General features: G+C 39.8%; 1 protein-coding gene across 2 annotated transcripts in view; it reads left to right on the top strand.

The window, feature by feature from the left end:
* The window catches only part of LOC100662809 (zinc finger protein 699-like), a 28005-nt gene extending 11435 nt beyond the window's left edge, over positions 1 to 16570 (top strand). For both annotated transcript variants that reach the window (XM_010601460.3, XM_064280145.1), the window contains exons 3-5: positions 10956 to 11082; positions 11958 to 12111; positions 12693 to 16570. In XM_010601460.3, coding sequence (XP_010599762.2) covers positions 10956 to 11082; positions 11958 to 12111; positions 12693 to 13995 — 1584 coding nt within the window. In that variant the 3' untranslated portion in view covers positions 13996 to 16570. The remainder of the gene's footprint in view (positions 1 to 10955; positions 11083 to 11957; positions 12112 to 12692) is intronic.
* Positions 16571 to 17105: the final 535 nt, after the last annotated feature.

Raw genomic sequence — 17105 nt, 5'->3', positions numbered from 1 at the left:
ACTGATGAAAGAGTTACTCTAAAGCTTACTTAAATCTCAAGAAGGTTTTAAAAGACTAATATTTAACAAGTCATGCCAGAACTCCTAATGTGTTAAGTTTCAGAACACTGAATTGTGCCCATGAGGAACCTGTACATGGATCAAGAGGCTGCCATTCAAACAGAACAAGGGGATACTGCATGCTTTAAAGTCAGGAAAGGTGTGTGACTAATGTTTTAGTCACAGTCTTCATGCTGCCCTTTTGATGAAATCAGTATCTCGACATTTACGATGATCATTTCTTTGCTTTCCGTTATACTTCTATCCACTATATGATGTTGTTGTTATATGCCATTGAGTTGGCTCTGACTCTTAGTGACCCTCTTTACAACAGGACAAAACACTGCCTGGTCCTGCGCCCTCCTCACTACCTTTGCAGTGTTTGAGCCCCGTGACAGAGCCACTGTGTCGATCTATTTCACTGAGGATCTGACCGTCTACCAAGCGTGGCGTTCTTCTCCGGGGACTGCTCCCTCCTGATAAAATGTCCAAAGTGCTTGAGAGGAAGCCTTGCCATTCTCACTTCTAAGGAGCGTTCTGGCTAAACTTGTTCCAGTATAAACCAAAACCCACTTGAGTTAAATCCTGCCCGTCGCGACCCTATGTACACGAGAAAAAAACTGCCCAGTCCTGCGACTCCCTCACGATCTTTGCTATGTTTGAGCCTATTCTTGCAGCCGCTGTGTCAAAGCATTTCATTGAGGGGCTTCCTCTTTTTTGTTTACCCTCTACGGTACCTAGCCTGGTGTTCTTCACCAGGTCCTGGTCCCTCCTGATAACATGTCCAGAGTAGAGAGGAAGTCTTGCCATCCTCGCTTCTGAGGAGCGTTCTGACTGTACTTCTTCCAGTATTTGGATCCTTAAATTAATATATATACTTTTGATGGTTTTTGTGTTAAACAAATAGAATAATACTTTATGTGCTTTTTTAATGTCAATTCCTTTAGTTTAAATTCACATTAGGAAAACTCTTCCATGGGCCAGTAATTCACTTTTAATTGCTCAGTAGTGTTTCCATGTAGGAATGTACTGTTTTTTACATGTCCTCTTCTCTTTGACATCTGTCTTAGTCATCTAGTACTGCTACAACAGAAATACTACAAGTGGATGGCTTTAACAAAGAAAAATTTATTTCCTCACAGTACAGTAGGCTAAAAGTCCAGATTCAGGGTGTCAGCTCCAGGGGACTGCTTTCTCTCAGTTGGCTCTAGAAGAAGATTCGTCTTCAACTTCCCCTGGTCAAGGAGCTTCTCAGGGGCAGGGGCCCTGGGTCCAAAGGATGAACTCCGCTCTGGGTACTGTTTTCTTGGTGGTATAAGGTCCCTGACTCTCTGCTTGCTTCCCTTTCCTTTTATCTATTGAGAGATAAAAGGTGGTGCAGGCCACACCCCAGGGAAACTCCCTTTACATTGGATCAGAGAGGTGACCTGAGTAAGGGTGGTGCTACAATCCCACCCTGATCCTCTCAACATACAATTATGATCACAGAATGGAGGACAACCACACAATACTGGGAATCATGGCCTAACTAAGTTGATACACACATTTTTGGGTGACATAATTCAATCCATGACAGCGTCTTCTCATTTTGAACTCAACACACTGTAAGTAACCTCTGCATCCCCTCTATAAAATGTTTTCCCTTTGTGGGCTTGTCCATCTAAGTTGTTGGCACACCGTCTGTCTTAGTTATGTGTTGCTGCTATAACAGAAATACCAGAAGTGGATGACTTTAACGAACATAAATTTACTTTCTCAGAGTTCAGGAGGCTAGAAGTCGAATTCTGAGTGCCAACACCAGGGGAAGCCTTTCTCTGTTGGTTATAGGGAAAGGTCCTTGTGTCTTTTCAGCTTCCTGTTTGACCTGGTGATCTTCATGTGCCGTGGCATCTGTCTTCCCCCTTCTCTGCTTTCTTGCCATTTGCTTAATCTTCTTTTATATCTCAAAATAGATTGACCCAAAACACCCTATACTAATACTGCCTCATTAACATAACAAAGAAAACCCCTTCCCAAATGGGATTCTAAGCCAGGTATGGGGTAGGCTTTGCAGCACGTGATTTTTTGGGAGGACACGATACAATCCTAACACCATCGTTCAGTTTTCAATGGAAAATATCTTGGATTCATCCTCGTCCTCTGTTCCTTTTGCACTTGAACCTTCAGTGCATCAGGAAATTCTGTGCATCAGCCTTGAAAGTCTAGGACCATCCCTTGCACTCACCACTTCTCCAGCCACTGGTCCAGTCTCAACCACCATCATTTCGTGTCTGATTATGTCTGTAACCTTCTAATATATCTTCCTGTGTATTACATATGTCTCCTGCACACCAGTTTTTTAAGTGCTGCCATATCAGTTTCCTCCTCTGCTCAGAGGCATAAAATTGCTCTGCATTTCACAAAGCTGGATTCTCTTCAGTTGCCAACAAGTTGCCCAGAATATATGACCACTGACCTCAAACACCTCTCCAGATTCCTCTACTGTTACTCTGCAGCATCTCGTTATGCTCCAGTCACGCTGTCCTTTGGCTCTTGCTAAAATATACATCACACCTTCCAACTTCTGGCCTGTGGCCTGGCTGTTTACTCCTTCTGGGGCAACCTCTTTTTCAGACAGAGCCCTTGAGCCCAATTATGCCTTGGGTAATTCCTTCACATCCGTGAAGTCTTAGTTCAGGTGTTTCTTTTCAATGAACCCTATTCTTAATAACCTGATCAGTGCTACGACTGGTGTTGTCAGCACTGCCAATACCCTGGATCCTGCTCTACTTTTAATTTTTCCATTGTACCCATCACCTTTACATATATGTTGTTAGGTGCCATCGAGGTGTTCCGATGCACAGCAACCCTATGGATGACAGAACTTAACACTGCACAGTTTTGCACCATCCTCACAATTGTTGCGATGTTGGAGCCTGTTATTCCAGCCACTGTGTCAATTCATTTCCTTAAGGGTTGTCATGGGTTGAATTGAGTACCCCCAAAATATCTGTTGACTTGACTAGGTAGATTCTCAGTATTGTATGATTGTCTAGCGTTTTGTCATCTGATGTGATTTCCCTGTTGTTGTTGTTGTTGTTAGGTGCCCTCAAGATAGTTCTGACTCATAGCGACCCTGTGCACAACAGAATGAAACACTGCCTGGCCCTCTGCCATCCTCACGATTGTTGCTATGCTTCAGCCCATCATTGCAGCCAATGTGTCAATCCATCTCTTTGAGGGTCTTTCTCTTTTTCAGTGATCCTCTACTCTACCAAGCATGATGTTCTCCAGAAACTGATGCCTCCTGATAACATGTCTGAAGTATGTGAGACATAGTCTCACCATCCTTACTTCTAAAGAGCATTCTTCTTGTACTTCTTCCAAAACAGATTTGTTCATTTTTTTGGCAATCTGTGGTATGGTGAAGGAATACAACCCAGACACAAACCTTTCCTGACTTTAAACCTCATGGTATCCCCTTGTTCTTTTCAAATGACTGCCTCTTGATCCATGTTCAGGTTCCTCAGGAGCACAATTAAGCATTCCGTCATTCCCAGTCTTCACAATGTTATCCATAATTTGTGATGATACACACAGTTAAATGCCTTTGCATAGTCAACAAAACACAGGTGAATATCTTTCTGGTATTTTTTGCTTTCAGCCAGGATCCGTCTGACATCAGCAGTGCTATCCCTGGTTCCATGTCCTCTACTGAATCTACCTTGAATTTCTGGTAGTTGCCTGTTGATGTACTGTTGCAGCTGCTTTTGAATGATCCTCAGCAAAATTTTATTTGGCATAGACAAGTGAGCACTTCCAGCGCTGCATCCATTTGTAGAAACATCTCAGTTGGTATTCTGTCAATTTCTGGAGCCTTGTTTTTCACCAGTGCTTGCCTTCAGTGCACCTTGGACCTTTTCCTTCAGTACCTTCGGCTCTTGATCGTGTGCTACCTCCTCAGATGGTTGAACATCAACCAATTCTTTTTGGTATAGTGACTCTCTGTATTCCCTCCGTCTTCTTCTTATCCTTCCTGTGTCGATTAATATTTTCCCCCAAGAATCCTTCACTGTCGCAACTCGAGGCTTGAATTTTTTCTTCAGTTCTTTCAGCTTGAGAAATGCCACCGTCTGCTTCCCTTATGGTTTTCTATCTCTAGCTCTTTTTGCATTTTACTAGAATACCTTATCCTCTCAAGCCACCCTTTGAAATCTTCTGTTCAGCACTTTTACATCATCATTTCTTCCACTGGCTTTAGCTACTCAGCTTTCTAGAGCAAGTTTCAGAGTCTCTTCTTACATTCATTTTGGTTCTTTCCTGATTTTTAGTGACTTTTTGCTTTCTTCATGTATGATGTCCTTGATACCATCCTACAACTCATCTGGTCTTCAGTCATTAGTGTTCAATGTGTCAAATCTATTCTTGAGATGATCTCTAAATTCAGGTGGGATATACTCATGGTTGTACTTTGGCTCTTGTGGACTTGTTTTAATTTTCTTCAGCTTCAACTTGAGCTTGCATATGAGCAGTTGATGGTCTGTTCCACGGTCAGCCCCTGGTCTTGTTCTGACTGATGTTATTGACCTTTCACATCATCTATTTCCACATATGTAGTCAGTTTGATTCCTCTGTATTCCATCTGGAGAGGTCCATGTGTATAGTCACTATTTATGTTGTTAAAAAAAGTTATTTGCAACAAAGAAGTTGTTAGTCTTTCAAAATTCTCTCATGCAATGTCCGACATCATTTCTGTCACCAAGGACATATTTTTCAACAGTGGATCCTTCTTTGTTTCCAACTTACCAGTTCCAATCACCAGTAATTATCAATGCATCTTGATCGCAAGTTCAATCAATTTCAGATTGCAGAAGCTGGTAAAAATCTTCAGTTTCTTCATCTTTGGCCTAGTTGTTCGTGAGTAAATTTGAACAACAGCCGTATTATCTGGTCTTTCTTATAAGCGTATGAGTATTATCCTCAACAGAATTGTACTTCAGGATAGATCTTGAAATGTTCTTTTACACTATGAATGCAATGCCATTCCTCTTCAAGTTGTCATTCCCAGCTTAGTAAATCATATATGATTGTCGGATTCACAATAGCCAGTACCAGTCCATTTCAGCTCACTAATGCTTTGGATATCAATGTTTATGCATTCCATTTCATTTATGACAATTCCCAGTTTTCCTAGATTCATACTTCGTACCTTCCACGTTCTGATTATTAATGGATGTTTGCAGCTGTTTCTTCTCATTTTGAGTCATGCCACATGAGCAAATGAAGGTCCTGAAAGCATGACTCCATCCACATCATTGTCATCTCTACTTTGAGGAGGCAGGTCTTCCCCAGTCATATTTGTGTGCCGTTCAACCTGAGGGGCTCATCTTCTGGCACTATATCAAACAGTGTTCTGCTGCTATTCATAAGGTTTTCAATGGATAATTCTTTCCAGAAGTAGACCACTAGGTCCTTCTTGGTCTGTCTTAGTCTGTAAGCTCTGCTGAAACCTGTCCACCATGGGTGACCTTGCTGATATTTGAATACTGGTGGCATAGCTGCCAGCATCACAGCAACATTCAAGGCCCCACAGTACAACAAACTGACATATGCATGGGATCTGGCTGCCAAGAACATGGATCTCTTCTAGTCGGTTGGCCTGGTAGCTGTCCTCCAAATTTCATGGCATAGACAGGTGAAGGTTTCCAGCATTCTTCAACTTCAACTTGAATTTGCATATGAGCCCCAACCTTGTTCTGACTGATGGTATTGAGCTTCTCCATCATCTCTTTCTGCAGATGTCGTTGATTTGATTCCTGTGTATTCCATCTGGGGAGGTCCACGTGTATAGTCACCATTTTTTTATTAATATTTTCAATGAATAAATTATATGCTGAGCAAATAACCTGAGAAGCTGAACTATATGCAGAAGGATGGGGCATCCAGATTCAAGAAAGACTCATTAACAACCTGTGTCATGCAGATGACACAACCTTGCTTGCTGAAAGTGAAAGGACTTGAAACACTTACTGGTGAAGATCAAAGACCACAGTCTTCAGTATGGATTACACCTCAACATAAAACAAAAATCCTCACAACTGGACCAATAAGCCACATCATGCTAAATGGAGAAAAGACTAACGTCAAAGATTTCATTTACTTGGCTTCAAAATCAACACCCATGGAAGCAGCAAGCAAGAAATCAAAAGACTTATTGCATTGGGTAAATCTGCAGACGACTTCTTTAAAATATTGAGGACCAAAGATGTCACCTTGAAGACTAAGGTGTGCCTGACTCAAGCCATGGTATTTTCAGTTGCATCATATCCATGTGAAACTGGACAATAAATAAGGAAGACCAAAGAAGGGTTGATGCCTTTGAATTGTGGTGTTGGTGAAGAACATTGGATATATACCATGGACTGCCAAAAGCATGACCAAATCTGTCTTGGAAGAAGAACCAGAATGCTCCTTAGAAACAAGGATGATGAGACTTTGTCTTACATACTTTGGACATCTTACTAGGAGAGATCAGTGCCTGGAGAAGGACATCATGCTTGGTAAAGTACAGAGCCAACAAAAAAGAGGAAGACCCTCAAGGAGATGGATTGACATGGTGGCTGCAACAGTGGGCTGAAGCATAACAATGATTGTGGGCATGGCACTCGACTGAGCAGTGTTTTGTTCTGTTGTACATAGGGTAGCTGTGAGTTGGAACTGAGTCAACGGCACTTAACAACAACAGCAACAATTTTCCCTGATTCATTCATCATACAGTCCACGTTCTGATTGTTAATGGATGATTCCAGCTATTTCTTCTCACTTTGAGAAGTTATGCGACATCAGCAAATGAAGATCTGAAGGTCTGTACTCCATCCATGTCATTAAGGTTGACTCTATTTTGAGGAGGCACCGCTTCCTTAGGCTTGTTTTGAGTGCCTTCCGTCCTGAGGAGCTCGTCTTCTGCCACTGTGTAAGACAGTGTTCCACTGTTATTCATAAGGTTTTCACTGGCCATTTTTTTTGGAAGTAGATCACCAGGTCCTTCTTCCTAGTTTGTTTTGGTTTGGAAGTTCTGCTGAAACCTGTCCACCATAGGTTACCCTCCTAGTAATTGAAATACCAATATCATAGATTCCAGCATCACAGCTACACTGAAGCCATGATAGTACAACAGACTGACAGATGAATGGTGAAGGAATCCAATAGATTGGTGCCATTTCACAGTGGTCACTCTTACAGACCAGGGAATTCCATTGGTCAGGGTTCAAGTAGTCATGGTTGTGTGCCTTTCAGGGCCTGCAAATGTGTGAGAATTTTTGGAATGGAGCCTCTAGAGGGCTGGCGTGTAAGTCTCTTCTTTCCCCAGACTTCATAGGCAATTTAACAGGTAAATAGTCTGCACTTAAACTTACTTGAAAAATAATTTTTTTTCCTGGTGAAATTATATATAACAAATCATTTCGCCAGTTTATCAATAATTACATGTGTAACTTGATGATACTGATTCCTTTCATCATGTTGTGCAGTCATTACAAAATGGGAATCATAACCTCTTAATCAGTAAACACAAGCGCATTCTTGTTTCTGCAGAACGCTTTGTCATCTTACAAAATAAGACTGTGTTTTTGTAAGGGCGTGTAGGTTCATGTTTGTTGAGGAGAGCAGTCACTGTTAATTGGTATACAGTTGCGTCAAGTCTCAGATTTGAGAATTGTGGGGAGATCTGGATTCTCATAAATCTTATCTGTCACCTGAGCTCTTTTAATTTTTTTTACCTTTGCCTGTCTCTATGAAGGCAAATTTCAGATTTATTCACCAACTGCTAAGACCAAAGATGAAGAAATTGAAGATTTTTACCAACTTGTGCAGTCTGAAATTGATCAAACATGCAATCAAGATGCCTTGATAATTACTGGCGATTGGAATGAGAAAATAGGAAGTGAAGAAGGATTGTTAGTTGGAAAATATGGCATTGGTGATAGAAACAACGCCAGAAATTGCATGACAGAATTTTGCAAGACCAGCAACTTCTTTATTGAAAATAACCTTTTTTCGAAAACGTAAACAGTGACTACACACATGGATGTTGCCAGATGGAATACACAGGAATCAGATTGAGTACATCTATGGAAGGAGACAATGTAGAGATTCAATATCATCTGTCAGAACAAGATAAGGGACCGACTGTGGAACAGATCATCTGTTGCTCATGTGCACGTTTAAGGCGAAGCTGAAGAAAATTAAAACAGCTCCACATAAGTCAAGCTACGACCTTGAGTATATCCCACCTGAATTTAGAGACCATCTCAACATTAGATTTGATACCTTCAACACTAATGACTGAAGACCAGAAAATTTGTGTAAGGACATCATACATGAAGAAAACAAGAGGCCATTACAAAGACGGGAAAGAAAGAAAGAAAGGGAGGGAGGGAGGGAAGAAGGAAGGAAGGAAGGAAGGAAAGAAAATGGATGTGAGAAGAGACTCTGAAAGTTATTCATGAACGTAGAGTAGTTACAGTAAAAGGAAGCAATGATGAAGTAAAAGCTGAACAGAAGATTTCATTGAGGGCCTTGAGAAGATAAAGTAATATAATGAAAAATGCAAAGACCAGGAAATAGAACACCAAAAGGAAGAACACGCTCAGCATTTCTCAAGCTGAAAGAACTAAAGAAAAAAATCAATCCTTGAGTGGCAATGTTGCAGTAGTCTGTGGGGAAAATACGCATTTGATGAAGAACTGATACTACTGGAGGAAGTGGTCCAAGCTGCATTGAAAATACTGGTGAAAACCCAGGCTCCAGGAAATGGTGGAATACCAACTGAGATATTTCAACAAACTGATGCAGCAATGGAAGTGCTCACTTGTATATGCCAGGAAATTTGGAAGACAGCCAGCCAACTCAGTGTAAGAGATCCATATTTATACTCACTTCAAAGAAAGGAGATCCAACAGGATGTGGAAATTATCAAACAATATCATATACAAGTAAAATTTTGCTGAAGATCATTGAAAAGTGATCCAGCAGTACATCAACAGGAAACTACCAGAAATTCAAACAAAATTCAGAAAAGGACATGGAAGAAGGGATATCATTACAGATGTCAGATGGATCCTGGCTGAAAGCAGAGATTACCAGAAAGATGTTTACATGCGTTTTGTTGACTATGCAAAGGCATTTGACTGTGTGGATCATGACAAATGATGGATAACATTGCAAAGAATGGGAATTCCAGAACACTTCATTGTGCTCATGAGGAACCTGTACTTAGACAAAGAGGCATTTTTTTCGAACAGAACAAGGAGATACTGTATGGTTTAAAGTTAAGGAAGGTGTGTATCAGGGTTGTATCATTTCACCGTATTATTCAATCTATATGCTGAGGAAATAACCCAAGAAGCTGGACTGTGTGAAGTAGAGTGTGGCATGAGGATTGGAGGAGGATGCATTCACAACCCATGTTATTCAGATGACACAGCCCTGCTTGCTGAGAGTAAAGAGGACTTGAACCACTTACTGATGAAGATTAGAGAGCACAGCCATCAGTATGGATTACATCTCAACATAAAGGAAACAAGAATCCTCACAACTGGACCAATAAGCAGCATCATGATAAAGTGAGAAAAGATTGACATTCTCAAGAATTTCATTTTACTTGGGTCAAAAATCCCCCATGGAAGTAGCAGTCAAGAAATCAAAGGTCATATTCCATTGGGAAAATCTTCTGCAAGAGAACACGTTAAAGTGTTAAAACACAAATATGTCACTTTAAGGACTAAGTTATGTCTTATCTGAGCCACGGTATTTTCAGTCGCCTCATATGCATGTGAAAGTTAGACGGCGAAAGGAAAACTAAAAAAGAAACGATACCTTTTAATTATGTTGTTGGTGGAGAATATTGAATATACCATGGACTGCCAGAAGAATGAACAAATCTATCTTGGAAGAAGTACAGCCAGAATGCTCATTAGAAGCAAGGATGGCGAGACTTTGTCTCACATACTTTCGACATGTTATCAGGAGTGACCAGTCCTTGAAGAATGACATCGTGTTTGGAAAAGTAGAAGGTCAGTGAAAAAGTAGAAGACCCTCATGAAGATGGATTGACACCGTGGCTACAACAGTGGACTCAAGCAAAACAACAATTGTGAGCTTGGAGCAGGACCTGGCAGCATTTTGTTCCATTGTATGACTCGGAAGCAACTCAGTGGCACCTGACAACAAAAACAACATGAAACGGACAGAGAGGATTACAGAACAACTGAGTTTTTAAAAAATAAGTGACAGATGTGTAAAAACTTCGAGTTCTCCAAAAGACTATTCTTTTTTCAGCAAGTAGATCTGTCATCTTCTGAAGTCCTATAGTTGTTCAAGAAAATATGAGCAGCTCAGGGTCTTCGGTTGGCATTTTATTTTTGTGGGCTCCTGGTGTTCCCATGGCTGTGAGGGATAAAAATAAAAACTGCCATTCTTCAGTGTTTCCCAGTTGTTAATATTTTCATCCTACCTTCACCGTGTGCTTTATGTTTTGTTGTGTGTTGTGGTGGGTCTTACTGAAAAAGATTTAATGGTTCACAGGGAAGTGATGATCTGAATTAGAGCATTTCTCTAGTTTGTGCTATGTTTTCTAACAGTTTTAGACCATAAAGAGAGTGGAATAAGACTGCGATTGATGGCAGTCAAACTATGGGGAGGTTATTTCAGTGTGTTGGAGGTCTGGGAGACAGTATGCCATCAGTGAGGATGTGAATGTAACTAGGAAAGGGGCGAAGTTGATGATTATACCCTAGAGTAGACCTTGGTGGAACATAGAACCTTGTGTCAAATTTCTATGAATTCTCAGTTCCCAAGAGTGTCAACCTCACCCTGTGTTCTTGTACACATTGGATTACATGGCACCTTGTTGATCCCAAATGTGTGGGATGTTTTAGGACTCAGTGGTCATTGAGGATGTGGCCGTGGTCTTTAGCCAGGAAGAGTGGTCTTTGCTGGATCTTGCTCAGAGGAAACTCTACAGAGATGTGATGATGGAAACCTTTAGAAACCTTGCCTCAATAGGTAAGAATGGCATCTTTTTTAAATTATCTTCTAGTGAACAGAAATATTTTGCTTAATCGATTTAGCTCCACTGTTTGAACTGACAAATGGAAATAAATTAATAAAACAGACATGATCCATTTGTCTGTGAAACTCATATATCCTGGCTACCTTATGAACATAAGCCTCTACATATTAACGTGAATTTTCATTTCTCTTGTAATTAAAAGCCTGAGGCATTGGCTTCAGGGGTCACTTTGCGACATTAGAGATTTTTGTTTTGATACCTTTTAGAAAGTGTTATTACATGTTTGCCATTATTGTTTTACATTATTGTTTTACTGCAAATAAACCCACACGTGTCCATCTGCAGAGACCCTGAAGAGCAAAGTATTGGCTCACATTCAGGGAAACATTCATCACCCTGCACTGTCTTCCCTAATGACATGTATTTCTCCATGTGCACCACGTTGGTGTACCCATTTGTTGTTGTGGAGGAGCTAGGACAGTAAGATAGGGAATTACATTTGAATCAGTCACCATGAGAAAGTCTCTTGGGTTGATGACACAACTTCACATATACCTGACCTTAATTTTCTGACTTTAGCAATCCTCTCACACCTCCAGTCATGAAGACCCTTTTCTCTTTTAATGTTACCTGTGTATTGTATTCACTGTCTTTCTACTTAGCTCTCCTATTTACACCTGTTGATGTCACCGTCACTCTCAATCCTCATGGTCGTATAACCTCGTAAATTATGTTTTAACCAATGTCCAAGTGCTGAAACAGCAAAATGTGTCTAAGTCTTTCTTTGTTCATGACAGCCTTTTTTTCCCTAATATTGCTTTTCATTTTTGTTTCATATTATGGACCTCAATTTGAATTATTGCATCAGTCTCTCAAAACCTTAATGATGGAGAAAAATCATTATCCAGTGAACATATAGTGGTGCAGTTCGTGAAGAATAACACCTGGTCCTCCATGTTAGAAGAAATCTCTGAATCACATGCCAGTAAAGATCAGCATAAAAACCAGAGGAGATATTTGAGGTGAGTGTCATTCATACAAGAGAAAACAGTGCCTTAGGAGAAAGTGTTAAGGTTTCATGATGTTATATCTTTGTGTGTATATGTGTGCATATATATATGTATATACATACACAATGCTTCTTAAAGTAGCAAGTCAGCAAAAAAGAGGAAGATCAAAGATTCATACATAGGCTGCAAAAATAGGCTCACACATAACAATTGTGACAGTGGCTCAGGACCAGGCAATATTTTCTTTTGTTGTACATGTGGTTGCTTTAAGTTGAAACTGTCTCCGGGCCACCTAAGAACAACATACGTGAAGCTAGCTGTAAAATTATGTGTTCAGAGAATTTTCATAGTACAGCATTTTCATAAATGTGATTTAGTTATCAAATATTTGAAGCATATTTCATGTGGACATAATTATCAGATTGCAATATATTTTAGAAACACACTTACAATAATGGTACTATTTCTGCTAGATGATTAAATCTATGGAACATGAGACAAGTCAGGGCAAAAACCATGCACATTTACTGTGCTTGGTAATGGTGAAATTGGAATGAATTTATTTCCAACAGCATGTTTCCTGTTTTTAACAGAAGTCATACAGTAGACAACCTCTGTGAAAGTAATGAAGGAAATCATTGTGGAAAAACCTTCAGCCGGATTCTAAATATTACTGTGCTAAAAAGAAACCCTCCAGAAGTAAATCTTTTTGAATGCTGTGCGTGTGGAAAAGCCTTCATGGATCACTCATCACATAAACATCATATTAGAACTCACACTGGATCTGATGTCTGTCAGTGTAAGGAACGTGAAAAAGCCTTTAGGCAGTTTTCAACCCTCACTCAACATGTAAGGACATGCAGTGGTGAGAGGCCTTATGAATGTAAGGAATGTGGGAAAGCCTTCAGTCGGTCATCACACCTCACTACACATATAAGAACTCACACTGGCGAGAAGCCCTATGACTGTAAGGCATGTGGGAAAGCCTTTAGTGATTCCAGAGCACTCATTAAGCATACAAGAACTCACACTGGAGAGAGGCCCTATGAATGTAAGGAATGTGGGAAAGCCTTTAGGCAACTCTCACACCTCACTAATCATTTAAGAACTCACAGTGGAGAGAGGCCTTATTTATGTAAGGAATGTGGGAAAACCTTCAGGCAAGCCTCACACCTCAGTATACATATAAGAAATCACAGTGGTGAGAAAACTTATCAATGTAAGGAATGTGGGAAACCCTTTTCTCGTTCCTCATTCCTCATTGCACATATAAGAACTCACAGTGGAGAGAGACCTTATGTATGTAAGGAATGTGGGAAAGCCTTTAGGCAGCTCTCTGCCCTGGCTACACATACAAGAACTCACAATGGAGAGAGACCTTATGAATGTAATCAGTGTGGGAAGTCATTTATTTCTTCCTCAACCCTTACTATTCATATGAGAACTCACAGTGGAGAGAGACCTTATGAATGTAAGGCATGTGGAAAAGCCTTTATTGATTCCTCAGCCCTTACTACACATATAAGAACTCACAGTGGAGGAAGACCTTATGAATGTATGGAATGTGGCAAAACCTTTAGGAGCTCTACACACCTCACTAAGCATATAAGAACGCACAGTGGAGAGAGACCTTATGTATGTCAGGAATGTGGGAAAGCCTTTAGGCAGCTCTCGGTCCTCACTACACATACTAGGACACACACTGGTGAGAGGCCTTATAAATGTAAGGAGTGTGGGAAAACCTTTAGGAGTTCTTCAAACCTCAGTACTCATAGAAGAATTCACACTGGAGAGAGACCTTATGAATGTAAGGAATGTGGGAAATCCTTTAGTAATGCCTCAAACCTCACTACACATATAAGGACTCACAGTAGAAAGAGGCCTTATGAATTATGAATGTAACCAGTGTGGGAAAGCCTTTAGTTGTTCCTCACCCTTCACTATCTATATAAGTACAAAGGAGAGACACCTTATGAATGTTAGGAATGTGGGAAATACTTTAGTGTTTCCTCACACCTCAGTACACATAGAACTCAGTGCAGAGTCTGTGTCAAAAGTGGGGTGTTTCATCCTTACTACCATAATCTCAAACAGCAAATTTCTCATAGTTTGTGTTTAAAGAACAAAGTTTCTCAATAAGCATAACAGCAATACTAACTCAAAGAAGGGGTCATTACAGCAACTTTGTGCCTTTTGGAGACGTGACAGTTTCATTTCAACTGCAGAGCTGTCCTAATCACTGTTTGTTACCTTCTCAGTCTAAGCTAAGCTTTACCTTTCTTAAAGTGTTTGGCTATTACAAATCACAATGCAGGGTATAGCCTTGAACAGATGTGCTTTTATATTTTTTAATGTTTTACTGATGTTATTTTTTGTACAATAAAATACACTGATCTTTTATTTTGTTTGAGTATTTTGTTTCTATATTTATCGTGTTTCCTTCCAGTTTTTTCTATTGTAAAGTTAACTATTTTACCTTTTATAATGAGTAAGGTTCTCATAGGGTCATATGTTTAGATTGCAAGTACTGTATTTCATCATACTTTTTTGGCCTACTAATTTTGCTGTACATTAACAATTATTATCTGTGGTTATTAATACTGTGGTGTTTACTAAACGGTATTTCCTGTTGTCATCATTTCTTCTGTATTTATTAATTGCTATTCTGCAAGGAATAGCTTTTCCTTTTCTCCTTTTGATTTATTTATTAAATTGTTTATGCCAGTATATGCTAATCCAGCTTCTTTTTCAATTTGTGGTCCCATGGTGGCTTGCATGTTGCTGTGATGCTGGAAGCTATACCACCAGTATTTAAAATACAAGCAGGGTCACCCATGGTGGACAGTTTTCAGTGAAGCTTCTAGACCTATGCAGACTAGGAAAAAAGTCCTGGCTGGCTACTTCTGAAAAAAATTGGCCATTGACAACCTTATGAATAGCAGCAGGACATTCTCTGAAATTGTGCCGGCAGACAAGCCTCTCAGGATGGAAGGCACTCAAATGTACAACTAGGGAAGAGCTGCCATCTTAAAGTAGAGTTGCCATAATGATGTGGATGGGGTAAAGCTTTTGGGACCTTCATTTGTTGAGGTGGCACATCTCAAAATGAGAAGAAATGGATGCAAATTTCCATTAATAATTGGAATGTGGAATGTATGAAGTATGTGTAGAGGAAAATTGGAAGTTGTGGAAAAAAATGTAATGGAACACATAGAGATCGATATCGTAGGCATTAGTGAGCTAAATGGACTGTATTGACCTTTTTGAATCTGACACTCATGTGGTCTTCTGTGCTGGGAATGACAAATTGAAGAGGAATGTCATCATATTCATTATCAAAAAGAACATTTCAAGATTTATCCTGAAGTACAACACAGTCAGTGATAGAATAATATCCATATGTGTACAAGGGAGACCAATTAATATGACTATTATTCAAATTTACACACCAACCACTAAGGCCAAATGTGAGTAAATTTGAAGATTTTTACCAAATTCTGGAGTTTGAAGTGGATCAAACATGCAGTCAAGATGCATGATCATTACTTGTGATTGTAGTGTGAAAATTCAAAATGAAGAAAGATCAGTAGTTGGAAAATATGGCCTTGGTGATAGAAATGATGCTGGAGATCACATGATAGTATTGTAAGACCAATGATTTATTCATTGCAAATGCCTTTTTCAGTAACATAAATACTGCCTATACTCATAGACCTTACCAGATGAAATACAAAAGAATCAAATCAACTCTGTGCAAATAACTGGAGTTAGGAAACTAAAAGGGAAGAACACACTGAGCATTTCTCAAGCTGAAAGAACTGAAGAGAAAATTCAAGCGTTGAGTTGCAATATTGAAGGATTCTATGTGGAAAATACTGAACAGTGCAGGAAGCGTCAAAAGAAAATGGAAGGAATACACAGAGACACTGTACCAAAAAGCATTGTTCAATGCTTAATCATTTCAGAAGGTAGCATATGATCAAGAAATAATGATACTTTTCTTAGTGATCCAGTCCCAGTATAATAGAAATAATAGAAATACCACAAGTGGATGGCTTCAACAAAGAGAATTTTATTCTCTCACTGTTTAGGAGAAGTCCAAGTTGAGGGTGTACCAGCTACAGAGGAAGGCTTTCTATCAGTTCTGGGGGAAGGTCCTTGTCATCAATCTTCCCCAGTCAAGGAGCTTCTTAGCACAGTGTCCCCACGTCCAATGAACACACTATTCTCTTGGTATTTGTTTCTTAGTGGCATTAGGTTCCCCTGTCTCTCTGTTCACGTCCGTCTTTAATATCTCGGATTACCTTTAGATAAAACCTAATCTTGTAGATTGACTCCTGCATAGTTAACTGCCTCATTCCCAGCTCATTAACATCATAGAGGTAGGATTTACAACGCATAGGAAAATCAGATTAGATGACAAAATGGTGGACAATCACAATACAGGGAATCATGGGCTAGCCAAGTTGACATACATTTGATTTGGGGGGACAAAATTCAGTCTATAACAGTTATGTATTGAATTGAAGTCCCACCTGCACTGAAGGCATTGGTGGAAAACAAGGCTCCAGGAATTGACAGAATACCAATTAAGATGTTTTCAACAAACGAATGCAGCGTTAGAGGTGCTCACTCACCTATGCCAAAAAATCTGGAAGACAGCTACCTGACCAACGAACTGGAATAGATCCATATTTCTGCCCATTCCAAAGGTGATCCAACTGAATGTGGAAATTATTGTACAATATCATTAACATCACACAGATGTAAAATTTTGCTGAAAATCATTTGAAAGCAGTTGCAGCAGTACACCAACAGGGAAAGTGCCTGAAAGTTGACCCAGATTCAGAAGAGGATGTTGAATCAGATATCTTTACTGATGCCAGATTGTTCTTTGCTGAATGCAGACAATACCAGAAAGATGTTTACGTGTGTGATTCTGACCATGCAAAGGCTTTTAACTGTGTGGATCATAAATTATGGATAAGAATGCAATGAATGGAAAT

The sequence above is a fragment of the Loxodonta africana genome, chromosome 3 (genome assembly GCF_030014295.1).
Source record: "Loxodonta africana isolate mLoxAfr1 chromosome 3, mLoxAfr1.hap2, whole genome shotgun sequence".
Lineage (NCBI taxonomy): Eukaryota > Metazoa > Chordata > Mammalia > Proboscidea > Elephantidae > Loxodonta > Loxodonta africana.
The sequence above is the reverse complement of the archived record's forward strand: the minus strand, read 5'-3'. Positions and strand labels throughout refer to the sequence as shown.